This window comes from Molossus molossus, unplaced genomic scaffold (genome assembly GCF_014108415.1).
Source record: "Molossus molossus isolate mMolMol1 unplaced genomic scaffold, mMolMol1.p scaffold_m16_p_1, whole genome shotgun sequence".
NCBI lineage: Eukaryota > Metazoa > Chordata > Mammalia > Chiroptera > Molossidae > Molossus > Molossus molossus.
Window position 1 is genome coordinate 83079904 of NW_023425344.1, and position 23958 is coordinate 83103861.

The following is a 23958-nucleotide window of genomic DNA, read 5'->3' on the forward strand; positions in this document are numbered from 1 at the left end:
AATTTCTAACCAAAGTATAATGATACTAAAATTAAGGTACATTTAAAGAAAAAAACATTTTAATAACAGAAACTACCTTATCTTCATTACATACTGAAATGTGTATTTTAAATACTTTTTAAAGTATATATTATTTAAATAAAATACAATAACCCAATAGGCACTTTTATTGAAATGTATCTGTTTCCAAAGGCTGGACAATCATCAGTCTGTAATTCTTTTTTTTTTTTTTTTTTTTTTTTTTTTTTTATCCTCACCCGAGGATATTTTTCCATTTTTTGTACAGATAGAGTGGGAGGGAGAGAGAGGAAGGGAGAGAGAGAGAGAAACATCGACGTGAAGGGACACATCGAGTGGCTGCAACCCGCACAACCAACCAGGGTCGGGGACAAACTGCAACCGAAGTACGTGCCCTTAGCGGGAACCGAACCCGGGTCTCTCCGGACCGCAGGCCGACGCTCTAACCGCTGAGCCAAACTGGCCAGGGCTGTAATTCTTTTCTCTGCTTTAAGTCACAAAGAAAAGTTAGAATTTTGAAGAGAATACAATCCTTTAGCACAGCAATTTTCTTTTTTTTTTTTTTATCCTCACCCGAGGACATTTTTCCATTTTTTGTACAGATAGAGTGGGAGGGAGAGAGAGGAAGAGAGAGAGAGGGAAACAGGGAAACATCGATGTGAAAGGGACACATCGAGTGGCTGCCACCCGCACGACCAACCAGGGCCGGGGACAAACTGCAACCGAAGTACGTGCCCTTAGCAGGAACCGAACCCGGGTCTCTCCAGACCGCAGGCCAACGCTCTAACCGCTGAGCCAAACTGGCCAGGGCAGCACAGCAATTTTCAAACGGTGTGCCACAAGAATTTTAAAACATGTAATACCTTACTATTTAGCCAGGGACACTGACCTTTTTTCCCTTAGACTGTCAAATAAAAACATGACCACAGCCAACACAATAGCCATCAGGTGTGAATAAATAAAAATTATAGCTATATTTTGTCATATCAGAAAAAACATATTTTTTGGTGTGCCCCAGAGTTTTAGTAATTAGTTTATGTGTGCCCTGAGATGAAAAAGACTGAAAATAGTTGCTTTACTAGATTACTGCAGTTGTTACATTGGGGACCTACCATCATGATGGAAATTAACAATAATCTCAACTCTAAGAAAGCAGGAAGCTGTACAAACCAGATAAATTTGTTATTTAAATGAAGGCAGTATAGGAAACTTGACAGAACAGCTGGGCTGCCTTTGTAATTCAGTGTAAAGGATACTTCTAGTACACTAATTTGGTGTTAATTTCCCTAAACTCCAATGCTGCTGTTAGCTGGGGACAAGTCCCTAACACATTATTATAATGTAAACTGAGTGCACATTATTCAAGGCTGAGGAAAACACAGAACTAGCCTAAGCTTGTGATTGCTGACAGCTAAAGTCTGTGAGAAGTGCTCTTTAAAATGGGGTCTAAATGGTATTCTATTTAAATAGTAAGGTAGTAACAGTATGTTTAAATTGTTTTTCTAATTGCCATTTTGAAAGGTAAAAAGAGTATAAATGAGTGAATGGTCTGACTCAGGTAATCATATATTTAGACCATCAATATAAATAAAAATGTAATAAAAAATTACTTCTGAAAAAATTAAATAAAATATGGCCCTAGATCTCAGATAATAATATTTTTGGTGGGAAATATCCCAATACATTCACACAAGAGCGATGAATACAGAGGCCAAGAGCTTGAGTTCTAGTTCCTGAGTTTGATTGAGTTAATCAATTTCTTGGAAACAATTTTTTTTTCTATTTTCTTCAATTAAGCACTGTGCAATTTAGTTATGTAAAAGGAAACATCCTAGATGCTGAGCTACCAAAGTGCTAAAAAGTGAGCTATGGCCACAGCTAAAACGGGGTTGTACTCCATCACAGGAGCACCATCACCCAGTATGATTAAAGAAAAATGAGTCCTCTCGGTACATTGAGAGAGCTAATCACTGACATAATGCACAAAAAAAGGATAAGAACCTTCCATTAAACGTTTTCTAGGGTTATTGCTGTTGGTATCCTATTATGCTCTTTAAAGTATTACAATTCTCTAAAGGTGTATTTAAAGATATGCACTATCCATCCTGATCCTCTGTAAAATGAAAGGGTAATCCATATTGTGCATGAGCCACAGAGACAGAAATTGTCTACTGTAGCAAGCATCGCAGCAACATACGCCACTTTCTGAAGACAGCAGCCTGAAGTACATGTTAGAAATGGACAGCCCTTCTTTTTCGGAGGCTCAGAGTACATTAGTGATACCTCTTAGGTTAGAAATTCATTGTCTGAAGCTCTGACAAGTTGGTTCTTTGGAGTTGAAATCTAGTTGTTGCCAATTTACTTTGCAAAATGTCTATTCTGTTGTTCAAACAAAACAGTACATAGGCATGGTTAAATCATTAGGTCGCTACCTCTCTCCAATACAGTTCTATCACAGCAACCCATTTTCGCCTCTTTAATTTACTGAGGTCTAGTGATTATCTCCATCTCTCTAAATAATATATTTATGATTAGTTTTATCCATTTTAGAAATAATCTACTGATTCCAATTCTGGGAAATAAGTTTAGTTCACTTGACCTCAACTTATTTCTAATTCTCTCTTGGCTAATCTTTATATTTTATAGCTCTTTGTTCATACGTACAGTACTTTCTGATTCTATTAATCAACTTTTACCCTTTTCCTAATTCTTCTCACTTCTCATTTCTGTCTCCTGCATGTTTATATTTTCATTTCAAGGCTGATACAATCAATGTTCTATCATCTAACATTAAACTTTCTATGCTTTTCCTATTAGTACAAAGTTGACGCTTGAACAATACAGGTTTAAATTGAGCAGGTCCACTTATATGCAGATTCAAAAAAAAAAAACTACTGTAAATTTTCCTTGTGATATTCTTTTATTTTTAATTAATTAATTTTTGTTACAGACATTTCCTCTTTTTCTCCCACTGATTCCTCCCCTCTCCCTCCCTACCCCGTCCCAGCTTTGTTGTGCATGTCCATTGTTATATACATGCATATAAGTTCTGTCATTTATCTCTCCCTCACCATCCCCTCTTCTGGGGATTGTCAGTCTGTACTCCACTTCCACATCTCTGGGACTACCCCACATTCCTCAGACTGTTATGTTCATTATATTCCACAAATAAGTGACATCATATGATACTTGTCTTTCTCTGTTTAGCTTGTGTCACTTAGGACACTACTTTCCAGGTCCTACCATGTCGTCTCAAAGGATAAGGGATCTTTCTTTCTTACAGCTGCATAGTACTCCATTGTGTATATGTAGTACTGCTTTTTTTATCCATTTGTCTACTGATGAACATTTGGGCTTTTTCCAGATCTTAGCTATTGTAAAGAGTGCTGCTATGAACATATTCTTTCTGATTGGTGTTTCAGGCTTCTTAGGGTATATTCCTAGAATTGGTATCACAGGTTCAAATGGCAGTTCAATTTTTAATTTTTTGAAGTAACACCATATTGTTTTCCATAGTGGCTGCACCAGTCTGCATTCCCACCAGCAGTGTACTAGAGTCCCCTTTTCTCCACACCCTTGCGAGCACTTGTTGTTTGATGATTTGTTGATGGCGGCCATTCTGACAGGTGTGAGGTGATACCTCATTGTTGTTTTAATTTACATCTCTCTGATGATTAGTGATGTTGAGCATTTCTTCATATGTCTCTTAGCCATTTGTGTCCTGTTTAGAGAGATGTCTATTTAGTTCCTCTGCCCTTTTCTTAATTGGGTTCTTTGTCTTCTTTTTGTTGAGTTGTATGAGCACTCTCTATATATTGGAAAATAACCCCTTATCTGATATATCACTGGCAATTATGCTCTCCCATACAGTGGGTTGCCTTTCCATTTTGATGATTGCATCTTCCGCTGTGCAGAAGCTTTTTAGTTTGAAATAGTCCCATGTGTTCATTTTCTTCTTTGTTTCTGTTGCCGTAGGTGATGTATCAGTGAAAATTCTGCTGTGTATGATGTCTGAAATTTTGTTGCCTACATTTCCTTCTAGGATTTTTATGGATTCATGAGTCACAATTAAGTCTTTTATCCATTTTGAGTTTATTCTTGTGTAGGGTGTAATTTATGGTGTAGTTTCATTTTTTTGCATGTAGCTTTCTAATTTTCCCAACACCATTTATTAAAGAGACTGTTTTTACTCCACTGTATGCTCTTGCCACCTTTGTCAAATATTAATTGAGCATATTGCCTTGGGTCCATTTCTGGGTTCTCTGTTCTATTCCACTCATGTATATGCCTGTTCTTGTGCCAGTACCAGGCTGTTTTGATTACAGTGGCTTTGTAGTATAACCTGAAATCTGGTAATGTGATCCCTCCTATTTTGTTCTTCTTTTCAAGATTGCTGTGGCTATTCGAAGTCTTTTTTGGTTCCATATGAACTTTTGAAGAATTTGTTCTAGTTCTGTGAAGTATGTCGTTGGTAGTTTGATGGGGATTGCATTGAATCTATAGATTGCTTTGGGTAGTATGAACATTTTAATGATGTTAATTCTTCCAATCCATGAACAAGGTATGTGCTTCCACTTATTTACATCTTCCTCTATTTCTTTTTTCAATGACCTGTAGTTTTCTGAGAATAGGTCCTTTATTTCTTTGGTTAAGTTTATTCCTAAGTATCTTAATTTTTTTTGCCAGAATGGTAAATGGGATTGTTTTTTAGTTTCTCTTTCTGTGAGTTCATCATTGGTATATAAGAATGCCACCGATTTCTTGATGTTAATTTTGTATCTTGCTACACTGTAAAATTCATTTAAGTCTAGTAGATTTTTGATAGAGTATTTGGGTTTTCTACGTATAGTATCATGTCATCTGCGAACAATGACAGTTTCACTTCCTCTCCAATTTGGATCCCTTTTATTTTTAATCCCTGTCTGATTGCTGTGCCTAAGACTTCCAGTACTACGTTAAATAAGAATGCTGAAAGTGGGCATCCTTGTCTTGTTCCTGTTCTTAAGGAAAATGCTTTTAACTTTGCCCATTTAGTATAATGTTGACTGTAGGTCTTTCATATATGGCCTTTATCATGTTGAGATATGATCCCTCCATTCCTAGATTACTGAGCGTTTTTATCAGAAATGGGGGCTGGATTTTGTCAATGCTTTTTCAGCGTCTATTGATATATGATCATATGATTTTTATCTTTCATTTTGTTTATGTGATGTATCACATTTATTGATTTGTGAATATTGAACCAGCCTTGGATCCCTGGGATGAATCCCATTTGGTCATGGTGAATAATTTTTTTGATGTATTGCTAAATTTGATTTGCTAGCATTTTGTTCAGGATTTTGGCATCTATGTTCGTCAGGGTTATTGGTCTGTAGTTTTCTTTCTTTGTAGTGTCTTTTTCTGGTTATGTAATTAGAATTATGCTGGCCTCATAAAATAAGTATTAGAGTCCTCCTTCTTGAATTTTTGAAATAGTTTGAGAAGAACGGGTATTAATTCTTCTTTGACCGTTCGGTAACATTGCCCCGTGAAGCTGTCTGGGCCTGGGCTTTTGTTTGCTGGGAGAGTCTTTATTATATCTTCAATTTCTTTTGTTTTATTGGTTTCTTCAAGTTTTCTATCGCTTCCCGGTCCAGTTTTGGAGGACTATGTGTTTCTAGAAATTTGTCCATTTAGCTTAGATTGTCAAACTTGTTGCTGTATAATTTTTCATAATATGTGTTAACAATCCTTTGCATTTCTGCAGTGTCAGTTATTATTTCTCCTCTTTCTTTCTGATTTTGTGTATTTGGGTTCTCTCTCTTTGTTTGTTGGTGAGTCTAGATAAGGGTCCATCAATCTTGTTTATCTTTTCAAAGAACCAGCTCTTTGTTTCATTGAACCTTTGAATTGTTTTTTTTGTTTTTGTTTTTGGTCTCCATGTCATTTATTTCTGCTCTGATCTTTACTATTTTCTTCCTTCTACTTGCTCTGGGGTTTTCTTTTTTTCTTTCTAGTTCTTTAAGTTGTGAGTTTAGTCTATTAGAAATTTTTCTTGCTTCTTGAGGTAGGCCTGTAGTGCTATGAACTTCCCTCTCAGAACTGCTTTCGCTGCATCCCATAGATTTTGTGTTGTTGTGTGTTTATTTTCATTGGTTTCCAGGAAGTTTTACTTTCTTCCTTTATCTCCATGGTAACCTATTCATTGTTCAATAACAAGCTATTTAGCATCCATGTTTTCAAATTTCTTTGCATGTTCTTGGTGAAATTGATTTCTAGTTTCATGCCAATGTAATCTGAGAAGAAGTTTGATATGATTTCAGTCTTCTTGAACTTGTAGACACTTAGTTTGTGCCCTAACCTGTAGTCTATCTTTGAGAATGTCTCATGTGCACTTGAGAAGAATGTGAATTATGCAGTTTTGGGGTGTAATTCTCTGTAGACATCTATTAAATCCATTTGATCTAGCGCTTCATTTAGAGTCTGTGTTTCTTTGTTAATTTTTTGTCCAGAAGATCTATCCAGTGATGTCAGTAGGGTATTGAAGTCCCCTGCTATGAGTGTATTGTTGTTGATTTCTCCTTTGAATTCCCCCAAAAGATTTTTAATATATGTTGGTGCTCCTATATTGTATTGGGTGAATAAATGTTTACCAAGATTATATCTTCCTGTTGGATAGATCCTTTCAATATTATGTAGTGGCTTTCTTTGTCTCTAGTTATGGCCTTCATTTTGAAATCTACTTTATCAGATATGAGTATTGCTACCCCAGCTTTTTTTGCTTTCTGTTGGCTTGAAAGATTTTTTTCCATCCCTTCACTTTCAACCTATGTGAGTCTTTTGCTGTGAGGTGGGTCTCTTGTCAACAACATATATGTGAGTCATGCTTTCTTATCCAGTCAGCTACTCTGTGTCTTTTTATCGGAGCATTCAAACCATTCACATTTAAGGTGATAATTGTATGTATTTATTTATTGCCATATTTGTTTAATGTGGTTATATTTTTCTTCCTATTTCTTCTACTAATTACAGCAGTCCTTTAAGTATATCTTGCAGTGCTGGTTTGGTGTTAATATATTCCCTTAGCCTTTTTTTTTTTTTGTCTGGAAAGCTCTTTATTTGACCTTCTATTTTGAATGATAGCCTTGCTGGGTAGTCTTGGATTCAGATCCTTGTTTTTCATGACCTTGATTACTTCATGCCACTCCCTTCTGGCCTGTAGTGTTTCTGTTGAGAAGTCAGCTGAGAGCCTTATGGGGTTTCCTTTGTAGGTAACCTGTTGCTTATCTCTTGCTACCTTTAGGATTCTTTGTCTTTAATTTTTGACATTTCAAATACTATGTGTCTTGGTGTGGTCCTGTTTAGGTTTTTCTTACTTGGGGCTCTCTGTGCTTCTTGAACTTGAATGCCTTCTTCCTTCACCAAATTAGGGAAGTTTGCTGTCACTAATTCTTTGAATATATTCTCTAACCCTTGCTCATTTTCTTCTTCTTCGGGGACTCCTATGATGCGAATGTTACTAAGTTTCCAGTTGTCCCACCGTTCTCTTAAGCTATCTTCCTGTTTTTTAATTGTTTTTTCCTTTTGGTTTTCTGGTTGGTTGATTTTTTTCTACCCTGTTTTCTAATTCACTGATCCAGTCCTCTGCTTCCTCTACTCTGCTGTTTAGACCTTCCAATGTGTACTTTATTTCAGCTATGTCATTCTTCATTTCCACTTGGTTGGTTTTCAATGTTTCTATATCTTTATGCAGGTGCTGATGTCCTTACTCATGCTGTTGTGCTTTCTTAAGATCATGGCTCTGAACTCTACCTGTGATAATTTGCTTAGCTGCATTTCATTTATCTCATCTTTGATAGAGTTCTCTTGTTCTTTCATTTGAGATTTGTTTCTTTGTTTCACCATTTTGGCTATCTCGGTGGGTTTTGTAGCCTGCAAACTTTCCCTATGAGTGTTGTTGTTCTGCTGTTTGTGGCTCCCTCTACTGGGTTTGGATGAACCTGGGTGGGCCCACGTTAAACAGCACTGTCAAGTCTTACTTTCCTGGGTACATTTGCAAGCCCAGGAAAGGTTCTGTTATCCTCTAGGTTTTTCCTGGTGGCTAGTAGTCTGTTATTCAGTGCCTTGGACTGTAGCCCTGGTGTTCTGCATAAGAGGATTTCCGGAGGGTGGAATAGATGCTGGTTGTTAATGAGCCTCAATTTGCATTTCTTTGCCTCACATAGGAAAGGCTGAATCTCCGAGGTGGGGGCGCTGCTGCTTTTCCGAACAGTTCTAAGAAGGAGCACACTGGCCACCATCCTTTGTGGCAACAACTCAGCAAAGTCTCTGAGTGCCCTCCAAATCCCAGGTGTCCTCAGAGAGTTCTAGCCCAGTGTGCCCTCCCTCTGCCGTAGCCCCCAGGTGAGTGGCTGTGGCTATTATAGCACTCTGTCCTGGCTCTCTGCACTGTGGAGTGGGCTTAGTCTCTATTCCCCAAGGGCACTGTTCACAGCTAAGATTGCTGCTGTCCGTAGGCTCCCAACCCGCCACGCTCTCGCACCTCTACAGATCCTACCCATGTCCCTGGTTATATGGTCCTGTCCTGCTGCTTTTCTGTTGCTTTTTTCCAAGGATTTGTCTCTATTTTAGTTGTAATTCCTGTTTGGTCCTGGGAGATCATCTGCATAGCTTCTATTCCCTCTTCCTCCAGTTTCACATTCTCTAAGTCTATCTCGTGAGCAGCTGGGTTGCATAGGCCTTTCTGGTGCCCCCACACCCTGCAGGTCCTGCGGGTAACTGGATCCACAGTCCCTTTGGGGATCAGGCTCTATGCCTATGTTATGGGCTCCTGAGTCGCACAGGCCTCTCTGGTGCTTCAGCACCCCACAGGTCCCATGGCTAACTGGATGGCACAGTCCCTGCTGGGTTGCACAGTCCTCTCTGGTGCTTCAGCACCCCACAGGTCCTGGGGTGGGGGGTGTAACTAGATAGCACAATCTCTGCTGGGTTGCACAAGCCTCTCTGGTGCCCCCGCACCCTGCAGTTCCAGGTTGCGGGCAGCTGGATTGCAGCAGTCTCTGGGGCTCTGGCTTCCCACTGGTCTTGTGGGCTACTGAACAGTACAGGCCTCTGTGGAGCCCCAGGTCCTGCCACTGGCGGCTGGGGAGTGCTGCTGCCCAGTGGGGCTCAATTCCGGCTCAGCTTTTGCTGTATTTTGGGGGGATGGGTCTCAGCTGCTGGTCTGTGCTTCTGTTGCCTGGGGATGGATTTCTGCTCCCCAGCCTCTGTTGCTGGGGGTATATCTCGACTCTGATCAGGCTGCTACAATGGAGGATGGTGTTAGACTCCGGGCTGTCTGCGGCTTCCATGACCAGCACCTTGGGAGCTCCACTACTGTGCATCAGTCTGTGTTGACACAGAGTGTCCACTGGTCTGATTGTTCCAGGTGCTGTGGTGGGCTCAGACTGCTGGGCCCTAGCTGCTCCCACTGCCTCCTCCCAGGGAAAACTCGGGATCTTCCACGATGGTGGGACCTCCCCACAGCGCAGGGAGAAGCACCCTGAAGGGTCACTTACCAAGGTAGCTGGCTGCTCCCGTCCACAGCACAGGAACTTTCTGGTCCACGGCTCTGCATTTCTTGGGTTTGTTCATTCACTTTCACGTCCACTCACACTCTCTCACACACTCACCATCCCTCTGGTCCTGCCCACTGCCATCTTCCAGCCAAAATCTGACTTTCTTAATAGCATTTTATTTTCTCTAGCTAACTTGATTGCAAGAATACTATAACACATATAACACAAACAGGTGCTTATCTATAGTCTATGTTATCGGTAAGGCTAGTAGTAAAGTCTTGGGGGTGCCAAGTCAATAGTTACATGTGGAGTTTTTATTGTGCAGAAGGTTGGCACCCTTAACCCCCGTGTTGTTCAGCAGTCAACTGTATTTCCAAAATTATTCTAAGGATGAGAAAAACCTGGAGTGCTTGTTAAACAGATTTCTGGACCCTAATTTCATTCATACTAGTGAACCAGAAACCTAAGGAGAAAAATCTGGATATCTATATTTTTAGAACACCCAAATAATTCTTACACTCAGGAAAATTTGAGAAGCACTGTCAATGTGTTGGTTTTTAGCCAAGTAGAATGTTAAAATTAAATGTCTTTCCTGCCCAGCCAGTGTGGCTCAGTGGTTGAGCGTCAACACACGCACCAAGAGGTTGCCAACTTGATTCCTGGTCAGAGCACATGCTCAGATTATAGGCTCGATCCCCAGTGAGAGCATGCAGGAGGTGGCCAGTCGATGTTCTCTCTCATCAATGTTTCTCTGCCTCTTTCCCTCTCTCTTTCTTTGTCTCTAATGACAAAGAAAAAAAAAAAAGCCCTTTCTTGTTCAGCTTCTATTTTGACTTGTGCTTCTAATTACCTTTCTTCCACTGTGAGCCACAATCATATCTATAAATTGTTTTAATGCCTCACAGATACCATCCAAATGATGAAATTTCTCTCTTTACCTATATTACTCCCAGTGGAAACCTACCCTCCTGCTGATATCTGGACTGAATGCTTACTTGGCATCCTAACTGGCATCCTTACTTGGCATCTGCTTCTGTGGTCTCTGGCTATGATCTGCTGTTTTCTGTATCCCATACACTCATCTTTTGGGGTTTGTTTACTTGTTTTACAGAAGATATCTCTAACTTGTGCTCTGTAAGAAAGGCTGCATGTGAGGTAAATGTCCCAGGTCTTCATTCAACCTTCATCCTAGGTTAATGATTGTCTGGGCAGACAACTCTAAGAGGCGTATTATTTTCTCTCAGAATTGTGAAGGCCTTACTCCAGATGGCAAGTATTCAATGTTGCTGATAAGTAAGATACTAGTTTAGTTCTCCTTCCTTTTCTAGTGGCCAATTCCCCTCCCTCCCTACCGGACCCAGGACTTGTAGGATATTCAGTAGTTTCAGTCTTCTGAGATTTCACAATTATGTGTCTGGGACTTAGAATACGTGGGTCCTTAAATTCTTAGATCTTTTCTACTCTCCCTTTGATAATTTCTCCTGCATTCTGTCTGTTCCCTCCTTCTGGAATCCATGTCCGTCAAATGTTGGACTTCCTAGACTGAATCTCTGTGTTTCTTCATTCTACCTCTTTTTTCTGACATTTTGTTCATACTTTCATGTACATTTCTTTATATTCTATCTTTTCTGTATTAATTTCCTCAAGCTACCATAACAAATTACCACAAACTTGGTGGCTTCAAACAACAGAATGCCATTCAACCCACTACAACTTCTACTGAGTTGTCTGAACTATACTGTAATTTCCCAAAGTTCTTGTTCTTTCATTGCCTTTTCTTCATGGCTTCCTCTTCCTTTCTAATAGATGCAATAGCTTCTAAAATCTCAGAGGACACCCATTTGACTTCTTTAAAATTCGAGTTCTCTTCTTTCTACTTTCTTCTTTTCCCATTTAATGTATAAGGTCTTTGTAAATTCATTCGTGCCATAAATATTCACTGAACACAAACGCTACCCCAAGCATTGTTTTAGGTACCAGATGTACAAATCCTCTGCTCTTAAAGAACTTATGTTGGGGTGGGAAGCAACAATAATATATCAGGTACAATAAGCACCAAAAAGGAGAACTAATCAAGGTAAGAAAAGAGTGAACAATGAAAGGGAATGCTATTACATGGAAAGGCCACGAAGCTCTCTCTGATGCGTACGCTCAGCACAGAGCTGACAGAGTGAGGAAGTGGATCAGCGGACTTCGAGGGAGGAACACTGCGGGTGCCCCGCAAGCAGAGGTGCTGAGGTGAGAATATGCACAGCAAGTTGAGAACCAGCAAGGAGGCCAGGGTGGCTGAACACATGTCCAGAGGGGAAGGGTGGTGAGTGACGGATTCATGGAGGAGGCCCAGTATTAGGTCACACAGGACTTTGTCTACTATGGTAAATATTTAAAATTTATTTTGAGTGAAATGGAAAGCCACTGGGGTTTGAGCAGAGTCTGGACATGACTTGACTTCCATTTTAAAAGGATCCAGGTGATTTGTGTGTGGAGAGCAGACTACAGGGGACAGGGCTGGAAGCAGGAGGCCACTGGCTAAGTAAAAGATGATGGTGACATGCAAAGTGGCAGGGGTCAAAGTGAGAGATGTATTGTCTTTTGGATACACTATAAAGCAGAGCTAAGGGAAAAGGCTGATGAACTAGATGTGGGGTCAAAGTAAGAGGCAACAACAACGATTCCTAGGTTATTGGTTACAGATGTGAGAACAGTTAGGCAGGAATGGGAGAGGGTCATATTTCTGGTTTGTACCTATTAACCTTGAGTTGCTTTGCAAATATTTAAATGGGAATACAGAGTGAAAAGTTAGATGTGTGAATTCTGTGTTCAAGAAGAGATTGGGGCTTAATGTCACAAAGCTGGGGAGCACAGATTGTCTCTAAAGCTATGGGACAGAATGGAATACCCTGCAAGGCTGGGGACCTTTCTTCTCCCAAGGGCCATTGGGATATTTATAACATCATTCTCTGGCCATACAAAATTATGAAACATGAGCCTGCTATCTTTTGTCAGGCTAATTTGGTGAGGCGTGTGATGTTAGCTGGTATTGATTTTGAGGGCCTTAGCAGCCTGCGGGCTGGATATTTCCCACCTCTGAGGAGTAATAAATAGCAAAAGTCAGCCAACTCTGGGCCAAATATAGCCCCACAGCCTGTTTTATATCTGTAAATAAAGTTTTGGTGGAACACTTTTACTTATCTCTGATTGCTTTGCACTACAATAGCAGAGTTTAGTTGTGTAAGAGACTGTATGATATCTGACCCTTCACACAAAAAGTTTGCCAACTCGAGAGAGAGAATGAGCATTTCAAAGGTTCAAGTTCAAAATTACAGAGGGATCCTTCAGGGGAGATAAATGAAAGAAGAAGCCATCAAAATAGAATAAAAAAGAGTTGTCCAGTTGTCCCAGAGGCAAAAAATAAGGATGAGAAAGTGGTGACCATGAAAAGCACCCTTGAGGTCCGGTGAAATAAGGACTTAAAACTGATTATTAAATCTGTCACATGGAGGTCACATGTGGCCTTGACAAAAGCAGTTTGGTAGAGCAGCAGTGATGAAAGCCTGACTAAAGGTGATCCTTGACTATTTGGTTTATATTTACAAATAAGAGACTAGAAAAACTGGAAAAACGGATGTGTACCTACATGGGCGAGGCCTGCTGAAGGGCCAGCTTACAGGCAGACAGGTGTGGGTAGGACGGTACAGGTAGGAAGCAGGCTCTTACTGGGGGATTTCCAACGTGCCAGGATACAGAGAGCTCTGCTGGGGCAGCAACATCATCAGGTTGTCTGGCTTCCCCTCAAACACTTCCTATGGAAGGAACTGCCCCTTTCCTCCAGCCCCCTCTCTGCATGGTAAACATCTGTGTGCTATTCCATAATAACATTTAAGTTAACCACCCTGTGTTAAGCTCCACATCGCCCTCACGCTCTCGAGATCCTATGACATCAACATGTCCATGACCTGAAGCTCTGCAAATCAGTCCAGTTTCTTCCTGCACTACACCCCAGCACATACGCTTCAGCTGGGGCTTCCTCCACGCTGCTTCATCAATAACCAAACCTCCACCTGTTTCTCATGTGATGGCTCCTTCTTATTTGTTGTGTTCGGGATATCTTTTTTATGACTTACTATCACTTTCATAGGATATTTATTTGAAAGGAGATAAAATAAATAATTACAGTCACCCTGGTACCTTGCCTAGGTATTCACTCTTGTCAAAAACCAGGCTGCATCTCTAGGCACAACCTAATGAATTCTATCAGGCCAATCAACATACAATGGATATTGCCAAACAATGTCAAAACTCTCCCTTCAACTAGACTGAAAAGTTTATTAATTGTAGTAGCAAGTGAGAAAATTGAATGGAATGAGAAACTGATTTTATTTGTATATGCCAAACAGTCTCATGTATGCCAAGTAGCAACATACTATAACACACTATTATTGAAACCATTTATAGAAATTCTTACTGGAGACTTCAGTAATGACAAAAACCAAATAAATATAATTTTCCAGAGTTGCAAAATAACAATTATGTGCTATTGTGTCAATTCAACTTGTATGACATGGGCCAACTTTTTTTTTTTTTTTTTAAGGTTATAGGATCTCATATATTTCAACTCAAACACATATTTTATGGATTCTTCACAGGAAAGTTTATGAGGTCCAAATGTATGGTGCATTCAATGCCAGATTCTACTACGCAAATGATGTACTTAAAAAAGAAAACCCATAGTAGTTTCAACATAAGCATGTACTAACTATAAATGATAAAACAAATTCATTGTAAAAGAACTGCATGATTCCTCCTCATGCTAAATAAATGCAATTATCCACAGCACTGTTTCAGTAAATAAACCATGTACCCACCCCATAGTAACAAAACTCCAAATTATGAAAAGCATAGCTTCTCCCCATCCTTTGAGAAAAGTTTAAAAATCTATAGTACATTTTCAAGTTATTAATGAAACAAAACAAGCCAAAATATGCAGGCTATCAAAGGGGAATACTGACACGCAGTGTTTGGGCCCATGTAAATAAGCATAACTGCATTATAATTTCACAATTAATTCAAGACTGCAGGGCAGTATCACTTAAAAAACTCTGAGACCTATGAATTCATAAATTGGAATAGGTTCAAAATATTCCATTTTATCCACATTCTACTGGGTTCACTTTCACAGAATGTAACAAGAAGAATTTTGGTCTTATGTCTTAAAGTCAAATGGAAAAGGAAATAACATCTATTAAATATCTACCATGTGTGAGACTGATAATCTTTACACAGTCTCATTGAACTGCCACAGTAATTCTGTAAAATTATTAGTGCTATGCCCATTTTTCAGACACCCAAGACAGTGAAGCTGGGCCCACAATCTAAGTGTTTTGGCTTTTAGTCTAGAACTGTTTCTACAACACACTTGCTTCCGGAAGTTTCAGAAATCATCACATTCGGCACTTCCCAAACTAAATTCCATGAAACTGGAAGCGTCACTAAGATGTTAACAGATGTTCTGAGAAAACAGGGGCTCTGGGGGTCAAAAGTTTGGGACAAATGACATCAGAATTTCCTAGAAGTTTAAGAGGCACATTAGGACACTCCAAGAAGATGATAAAATAGGAAGTGTTCTGCTAATTTATTAAACCATGAAGACCTTTTTCAAAGAAAACCTAATAACATCCCATGGATGCTTGTGCTCAACTAAGCACAATTTGGAAAATGATCATCTAGTCTAATCTTTTCCTTCTTTGCAGAAAGATTCAATGACTCACTGAGGCCACACGGAAAGATACTAACAGGACCAGGGCTGGCACTGAGGAGGCCTGATGACCCCACCAGGATGCTCCTGCCCCTATGGCATCTTGTCTTCCCACTTCAATACTGTTTCTATAAAGTTCAACACCAATTAAAAGGAGGGAGGGGGGTATTACATTAATCATTTATTCTGATTCTTCTGAATAGCAGCAGAGAAACCATTTATAAACATTAAGCTCAAAAATGGTCTACCCCCCGCCGCGCTGGTGGTATTCTAGATATATCTGAAAATGTGGAAAATGATTCCACTTTAATAATGCTGAACAACACTTCATAGCCAAGTGGTGCTATATTCATGATTTTCTTTGAAGTGAGATAGAACTGCACCCTAGTACTGCATACAGGCATTGCCAGAATTTAAAATATCCCACTTATGACAATCTTCATAAAGAGTTATTTGTTTATTGTTTTCCCCTTATCCCTTTGCCCTAATGGGGCTGCCTTTCACTTAGTTCTACCCCTTCCAAAAAGTATTAACAGTCCTGGGCCAAGGATGCCATCTGGCGTTTCCTTCAGGAATTGTTTAACCCAACATACCTTCCAATTAAGCTCTAACCATCTGGCACCTCTCCAAAGCCACAGGCCCCTTTCTTCCGGTTCTTCCCCTTTACCTCAGCAAAACTTTTTTTTTTCCCTTTCTGCTGTTTATCCCAACTGCGTGAAACATAAATATTTCATTTGTGTCATTCTAGTTACAGAATAATCATGAGTCTGAAATACACTTGTAGCAAAAGAAAAAGCCACAGTATACAATACAGCCCCAGAAATGCCCTGGCAGAGGGCTTGCCTCACTACAGGTCCTTAGAATGCCTATTATTCATCCAATGTCTTCTAAGACTACCAGTGCTGAGAAGGACCTTGAAGATCACTGTCAGACCAACTTCTTCATTTTATAGCTAAAGAAGCTGGCTCTGTGAGGAAAAAAAAATTAAGCCATCGCCGGCCCACCAGCACTCAGTGAGGGTTCCTGGCAGAGCAAGGATTAAGGCCTGGGATCCCCATGCCAAAGCCAGTGCTTGTCACGTACACCATACACTCCAGGCTCCTCAAGACTGTTTTTGTTTTTTTTCACAACTAACATTCAAATTAAATATTTTGTGTGTGTGTTTTTTTTATATTCTCCTTAATAATTACGCAGGGCTCATCACTATATACCCTCAATCCCATGCCTAACAGTGCTGAGCATACTTCATAAATATTCATTAACTATTTTTTCTAGTATTAATTACTGTACTTATTGCAAATCTAGAATACTTTCACTACATTATGCATTAGAGATGCCTTTATCTGAGTAAAAATCTAACTGCCATTTTCTAAAAATGTTTCTATGAAAAAAAACTGTTTCCAATAATCATCACCTTTTGGAACAGTGTTCAGAAATCTGGGACTTCTTTTTAAGAGTTCCTGTCCACCTGATCAGTCTTGACCGAACAAGGATAAAAAGAAAATTGTGTGTGTGTGTGTGTGTGTGTGTGTGTGTGCAGCATGGAGGGGGAAAGAAACCAACTTTGAAGAAAATGGGAATTTTGTAGTTGCTTTATAATCACAAGACTTTAGGCAAGCTCAGTCTTCTCTGCCATAAAATACTCCTAAACCTTAAGCTCAGATCTGATATGTGTAAACATTTTTGAAATTACAGATATCAATAATGATTACAGGTATTATTAATAATAGTAATTTATATTCTAGACCCTGACTAACCATTTTACATACAGTGTGCCACGTAATTCTTACAGCCCTGGTTTATACACGAGAAAAACCGAGCTTAGCAAGTTAAGAAACTTGTCCCTGGTCAAAGCTAAGAGTTGAAGAATCCAGGATACGAGCTTAAGTCAAACTGCACAGCTGGTGCTCCTAACAGGTGGGGGATAATGCAAGGCCGACTTTACAGAAAAATGAACTGCTCTTCACCCGCAACCCCTGGGGTTCTGAAGTCAATGAAGCAAGAAGGCAGCTCAACCACCTCAACCTTTTCAGGTTATAACTAACTCCACAGTGAAACATCTGAGTGCAAAGAAAATAAGAATAATTGAGGAACTAGGTCTTTTCTCGTCTTAGTGGGCCAGTTCAGGGCCCTGCAAGGATTTGGCCTTCTGGGCTTAGGCCTGCTCGATTTGGGGAGAGGGAAGGGGGCTACCCTGGAGCCAGTGAGGCTCTTGATCACGGATCTCATTCAAGGTGTAAATTTGTGAGTGTAAATTCTTGACTGGAGATCATCAGAGTGCCCGCGACAAAGAACCGCTGGACTAGACTAGACTTCTGGATTTGCCAGCCTCTCCAACTGCGGGCAGGCCTCGCGAGGAGGAGCTTTGTTACGCGCGCCCAGAGGGCGGGCTGGCGGGCGGGCTCTGCGCTTTCCCTTTCATACCGCGGCAGCGGGAACCCTGGAGCGGCCGGGGCTCGGCTAATGGCTGCGGGGCGTGGCGGAGGGACCGCGGCTCGGGGCGGGCTGCTGGCCGTGCCCAGGGCGACAGGGCACCACTGGCCGCGCTGCGTCTCTGCGCTCCGCCTCTGGGGACTTGGACCGCCGCTCACCTCGCAGGCGATTCCGGTGGCTGGGCGCGGGCCCCCGCGTGCAGGAAGGCGGTGGTCGGGACCGCGGAGCCACCGCGCAGGGCCCGAAGGAGACAGGGAGGCCGCACGGGTGGCACAGGTTACCCCCGAGCCTCTTCCGCCGCGCCCAGCGAGCTACTTACTGAAGAAGAGGCGGTAACCCGCCGAGTGGGGATGGCCGCGCTCCTCCGTGCGGTACATGGCCATGGTGCGGCGCGGCCCGGGCCCTGCGATCGCTCCCCCTGCCAGGCGGGCGACGACGGGGGCGCCCGCGCGACAGCCCCAGCCGGTGCGCAGCAGCGGCAACAGCGCGCGCATGGCGTCGGCAGCGGTACGGCTCTTCGCGGAGCGGTGCCCGGGCCCCGCCTGGCCGCGCGCCGGCGCCCCCTACCGCCTGGAGTCGTCGATCCCCGTCCTGGCCTCGCTGGCTCTGGAGACTGATCCGAGAGAGAAATCGGAGCGCTCAGCAGATTGCCAGTAATGCACACTGCACCCCCAGCGGGTCCGGAGTCCAAAGATGGGCAAGACAAGGTCCACCGCCCCTGAGGAGCTCACTGCCATTTATGAATGCATGCATGCATTCATTTCTTCACTCAGCCAGTCCATATTTACTATCATTTTATTTTGATTACATTGATATATACTGTGTGACTACTCTATGCGACAAGCAAGCACACACACAAAAACATCATTGTAAGATGTAGTGATCAGGCCGCTTTGTGAAGACTTGACCTTGACTTTGCTGACTTTAGAGCAAAAATGATAATTAACTTCCCATCTCCTCCATGAAGTTCTTATTTAACCCAAGTAAAGGTGGTTTATCCTTCCCTTTTCTTACATTTTAACTTCTATAATGGCACTTGGTACTGTATCTATGTTTGTGAACCTATCATGTTTCCTATTTCACCCTGGATTGTTAACGTGCCAAGCATTCAGGACTCAAGATTTAGTGCCCTTGCAGGATGTAGCACCATGCCTTGCATATAATAATGGTACCTTTGTTGTTGAGTTAAATTGCCCCTGGAACTTCCTCTCAGCAAATCTTTCTCATTAGCATATAAATTCTATTATGGACGTTCCAGAAAAACTCGTGGAAACAATTGTGCATAGGCACGATCTCCACTTCTTCATACCCTTCCCTCATTTCAATCCAAACTGGCTACCTCCCCGTTCTCAAGGTCATCCAGTGACCTCCTTGTTGTCAAACATGAAGGTCAATTTTCAAGTGAGAGTGAGAGAATCCTAGAGAGCAGTAAATACGATTTTTAAAATTAGACATTAAAACTTTAAAAGAAAATTAAATATTTCAGTTATTATACTACAAAAGTAAAAGTAAGAAGAGTAGCAATTCGCCTGGCAGGTGTGACTCAGTGGCTGAGCGTCCACCCGTGTACCAAGAAGTTGCTGTTTTGATTCCCGTCAGGGCACATGCCCAGGTTGTGGGCCAAATCCCCAGTGGGGGTCATGCAGGAGGTCACCAATGGAAGTTCTCTTTCATGGATGTTTCTATCTCTCTGTCCCTCTCCCTTTCTCTCTCTCTTTTCTCTCTCTCTCTCTCTCTCTCTCTCTCTCTCAAATCAATAAATTTAAATTTTTTTAAAAAAGAAGAGTAGCAATTCTACATAGACCAATATAATGTGCTTGTGATTTTTGCAAAACCTAAGTGAAATTGTTTTAATTAAAAGAGAAGGCATTTTTAAAATAATAATTTTTTAAAATACTGTAATAAAAATAAAATGTTAGTAAGCACAATGAATACATAAATTTATAAAAAATATTCTTACTTAAAATCTCAGCACTTACAAGATAAGACAAACATCTCTACGTAGATTATATTAACTAACTTGTAGTGATTAAGTTACAATCACACATCTGATCCTCATCTAAACTAGTTAACCTCTCTCTGTCCCATGGCTACAAACTATGTATATCCTTTGGTTATTAATGTTAACAAAATAGACAATTTAAAAAATCAGTTGAAACGTTTACTCACAACAATCTGAAAGCAACATATTTTACTAATGTGACTCTACAGTCATCATGTAACTTTATAGGAAGAGAATAATACATCTAGGCAATGGTCAGAATTTCGATCAATATAAATGTCTAGAGGTAGGTAATACAGGGCCCTTTCATATGAGGGAGCCAAGTTATTTCTATCTTGTTGCTCTGATGTGTTTGATCTCTAAGGTAATCCTCATAGTTCAAAATAACTGCTACAACTCCAACCATCACATCTTCATTTCACCTGACAAGAAAAAAGAAGAAAAAAAGAAAGGTGTGCTCCTTCCCCTAAGAACACATTCCAGAATTTGCATGCACCTTCTACTTTCACCTCAATAAGCAGAACTTAGTCTACTGGCCACAACTAACAGCCTTTTTTTCTGGGTGGTCATAGGCCCAGATAAAAATTAGGAGCCCATGCCCTGGCAGGTGTGGCTGAGTTGGTTGAATGCTGTCCCCTGCACCAAGAGGTCGCTGATTTGATTACTGGTCAGGGCACGTACCCAGGAGGGACTCCAGAGTGTTCTACAGGGTCAGCTGAGGTTGTGGTTGTTGTCCAATCTTGCAGGGGGGACGTGCAGGAGGGGGCCAATCGATGTTCTCTGTCATCGATGTTTCTCTCTCGCTCCTTTCCTCTCTCTCCAAAATCAGTAGAGAAATTATTTTAAAAAGAAAACAATGAATTTTATTGTTTTCATTTATTATTAATCACTTATATCCCCATCTTTCGTTCCCTACAATTTACTGAAATATTGTATTTTATTTTTTTTGAGTCAAATCTTTTTTTTTATTGTTCCAAAATTAAAGTGTTTATTTTTTAACTTGGCACAGTATATGATGGACATTTTTCCATGTGCATATATAAATAGGTTTTCCTCAAATTATTTAGTAGCTGTGTAGCATTTATTTGTATGATTCTACCATAATTTACTTAACTTTTTTTTATTTTATTTTTTAGTTTTATTTTTGTTACAGTTGTTTCTTCTGTTTTACCCCATTGACACCCTCCTCCCCATCCCCCCACCCCATCCCCAGCTTTGTTGTCCATGTCCATTGGTTATACATACATGCATATAAGTTCTGTGGTTTTATCTCTTCCCACCCCCCACCATCCCCTCTTCTGAGATTTGTCAGTCTGTACCCTACTTCCGTGTTTCTGGGTCTACCCTATTCCTCAGACTGTTATATTCATTATATTCCATATATAAGTGAGATCATGTGGTATTTGTCTTTTTCTGCTTGGCTTATTTCACTTAGGATAATACTTTCCAGGTCCCTCCATGTTGTCTCAAAGGATAAGAGATCTTTCTTTCTTACAGCTGTAAGTACTTACACAATAGTACTCCATTGTGTATATGTACCACATCTTTTTTATCCACTCGTCTACTGATGGACACTTGGGCTGTGTAATATCAATGATAACACATAATAATAGGTAAACCAAGTCATGTTCTTAAAAAAATGTTTAGCTATGAATTTCTGAGGGTAATATTTATTACATAATATTTAAATATATTCAACAAATATGTTGGAGAGTAAAGACAAATACACACAAATGATATTTCCAGAGTTTACAAAATACAAAATCACCAGAGTTCTTGAATAGGGAATTGATTTTATAAACTAATGATTTAGGAAAACTGATTTATAAGTAATATATAGGAGGGACCAGAATAGGAAATATGAGACAAGGTTTCCACGTATTGATAGTAACTTAAATATCAGATTATAAGTACCCAGGCGTTAATCCTAGCAGTGGAAACAGAAGGGAATGTTGGATTTGAAAACAATCACAAAATATGATGCCCAATTAGAAGTAGGAAAATGACAATGGAAGAGTAAAAAATATATATATATATCAATTTTCTATACAGAATAATCAAAAGACATGTAGTAGTATTCTCAGATGAAAGGAAATAAAATCAGGAGAGAAACTGGACACAGGTGATAAACTTGCCTTGGGGCATGTTGAATTGGAAACAATGCAGAGAGCTCCCAGTGAAGATAAAAGTATTTCATCTGAAGGATTCTCTAGAAGCCACCTCTGAGGTCAAGTTCAGTAGTTTGTATTGTGTTTACTAGGTTGTACCCTGGGGACTAGTATATGGAAGTATAGGTAGAAAAGCAAGATTGGACAACAACCACAACTTCAGCTGACCCTGTAGAACACTCTGGAGTTCAAATGACCAGTAGAGTTGTCCGGTGTAGGGCCAATACCACTGGATGTTCCTAACCCCAAATGATTGGATGTAGGCTTCTCTAGAGAGGGCATGACTCCAGCAAAGTGGCTAAGGCCATCCCTGAAGAGGCTGACAACTAACTCAGAAAGTCCTTCATGAAAGTGCCATATCCCAGTGACTCCCACAAACTGGGAAACTGCAGTAGGGATGGGAGTTGTAGCTAAAGGAAAATTAGATAATTAGTGAATCCCAGTTCTGTGTCTGCTTTTTGCATTGGTAAGTACAACACAAAATCTACCTGGTTATAGTTATCATTTTCTGAAATGCTGGATGCTCCTAATAAGAAATAAAAGAATTTCAGAATTGTGAAGTAGTCATTTGTGTGTTAACTTTTATAAAAGCAGCATATGGTTCTAAAATGAATTTTTTATCCTTACAACATGATAAATAAGCAAATTTGTTTTCTTTTCTAATTGTCATTGCTCATGCTTGCCGGCCAATAGTTAGCTTTAGAGGGGGTAGGCTATGAAATAGAGCAGTATTTAATAAAAGTAATGAGAATTTTAAAACAATTTTGAACTTTTTCTAATGTACATATTTAGTGATACACAGACTGTAATATTTCCCTGGCCTTTTGAATATTTCATCTAAAAGGAGAATTTAAAAAACACTCTTGTTATCGGTGAAATGTGTGAATTGCCTTTCTCTGTTGCTAGTGGGAGTGGGGTTCTTGGGGGTACCACTGGAATAAGCATTTCCAGAGGCCCCCACAGGAGGATGAGAGGTGGTAGAAAGCTTTATTTGTGTGGCATTACATCCCTCAGTTTGCAAAGTCCCATGTCCTTTAGTCCAATCCTGGAAAAAGCGCAGCTGGAGATTCAGCAGAGCTCAAAGCAAAGCTAGTGCCCAGAGCTTCTGTCCCATGGTGGAGCTGCTTCTGGTGTAGCACCAGGCTGGTCACAGGCCATTAATCCATTGTGTGGGCAAATGCAGGAGGCTGAAAGCACCGCAAACCAGGAGTCAAACGCAACAAGCCAAGAGGCAGGAGAGCAAGAGAGAGAACTCCTTTGTTTAGGAGATTTTACATCTCAATTTCAAATCTTCCATGCCTGTAGTGGTCACACCTACTCTGGCAGTGACCTGTTCCCAGGTGTGACTGACAGGCAAGTACCTTCCTTATTTCACCCAGACTTAACTGGGCATGAGTCTATTTGGTCTTCCCTTTGCTCCTTTCCTGTTATTTAATAACCAAGTTCATTACTATGATACCACTTTCATGTTTCATATCAAATATTTAAAATATTTGTCATATTATCAAATACATGTTCCAAAAATATTCTAAATGTTACCAAGGGCACATGTTTATCCACTATTTATCAGCCACATTTTCCCTACTAAATATACGCACATCAAAGTTCTATATCATTTCTACTTTAAATACTAGCCATTATTCTACTGAGAAACAGTTATCATCATGACACTATGACAAAACAAAAGTTTTGCTGATTTTATCTTGAAATATTCTATTATCATACCACACTGTAGTTTATTTTTCTTAGTAAAAGCAATAATACCTGAAAAGAAGAGGACAATCCAGAGACTGGAAGAAAATAGTTGCAAAAAACATTGTAGTGTAAGCCCTGACTTTTTTTTTTTTTTCCGTTTTATAATGCAAGTGCCTACCTTCAGCTTTAATTGCCAGGCAGGCATCCACTTCAAAGCCAGCCATCGCAGATAACCCTGTGCAAGCACAGGAGTAGATAACGAGCTGGGCCACCTCCCTCGCTGAGGCCCCTTTGTTTCAGAGATCTTCGTTGATTACAATAACAGATGTTGAACCATTTGTTTTGTCTTCC

General features: G+C 40.4%; 1 protein-coding gene across 3 annotated transcripts in view; it reads right to left on the bottom strand.

Annotated features, from left to right (window-relative positions):
- The window catches only part of PPA2 (inorganic pyrophosphatase 2), a 102362-nt gene extending 84204 nt beyond the window's left edge, over positions 1-18158 (bottom strand). The window contains exon 1 of one of the 3 annotated variants that reach the window (XM_036280285.1): positions 18062-18158. In XM_036280285.1, coding sequence (XP_036136178.1) covers positions 18062-18125 — 64 coding nt within the window. In that variant the 5' untranslated portion in view covers positions 18126-18158. The remainder of the gene's footprint in view (positions 1-18061) is intronic. The other 2 variants (XM_036280270.1, XM_036280278.1) reach the window with 2 other exon arrangements.
- Positions 18159-23958: the final 5800 nt, after the last annotated feature.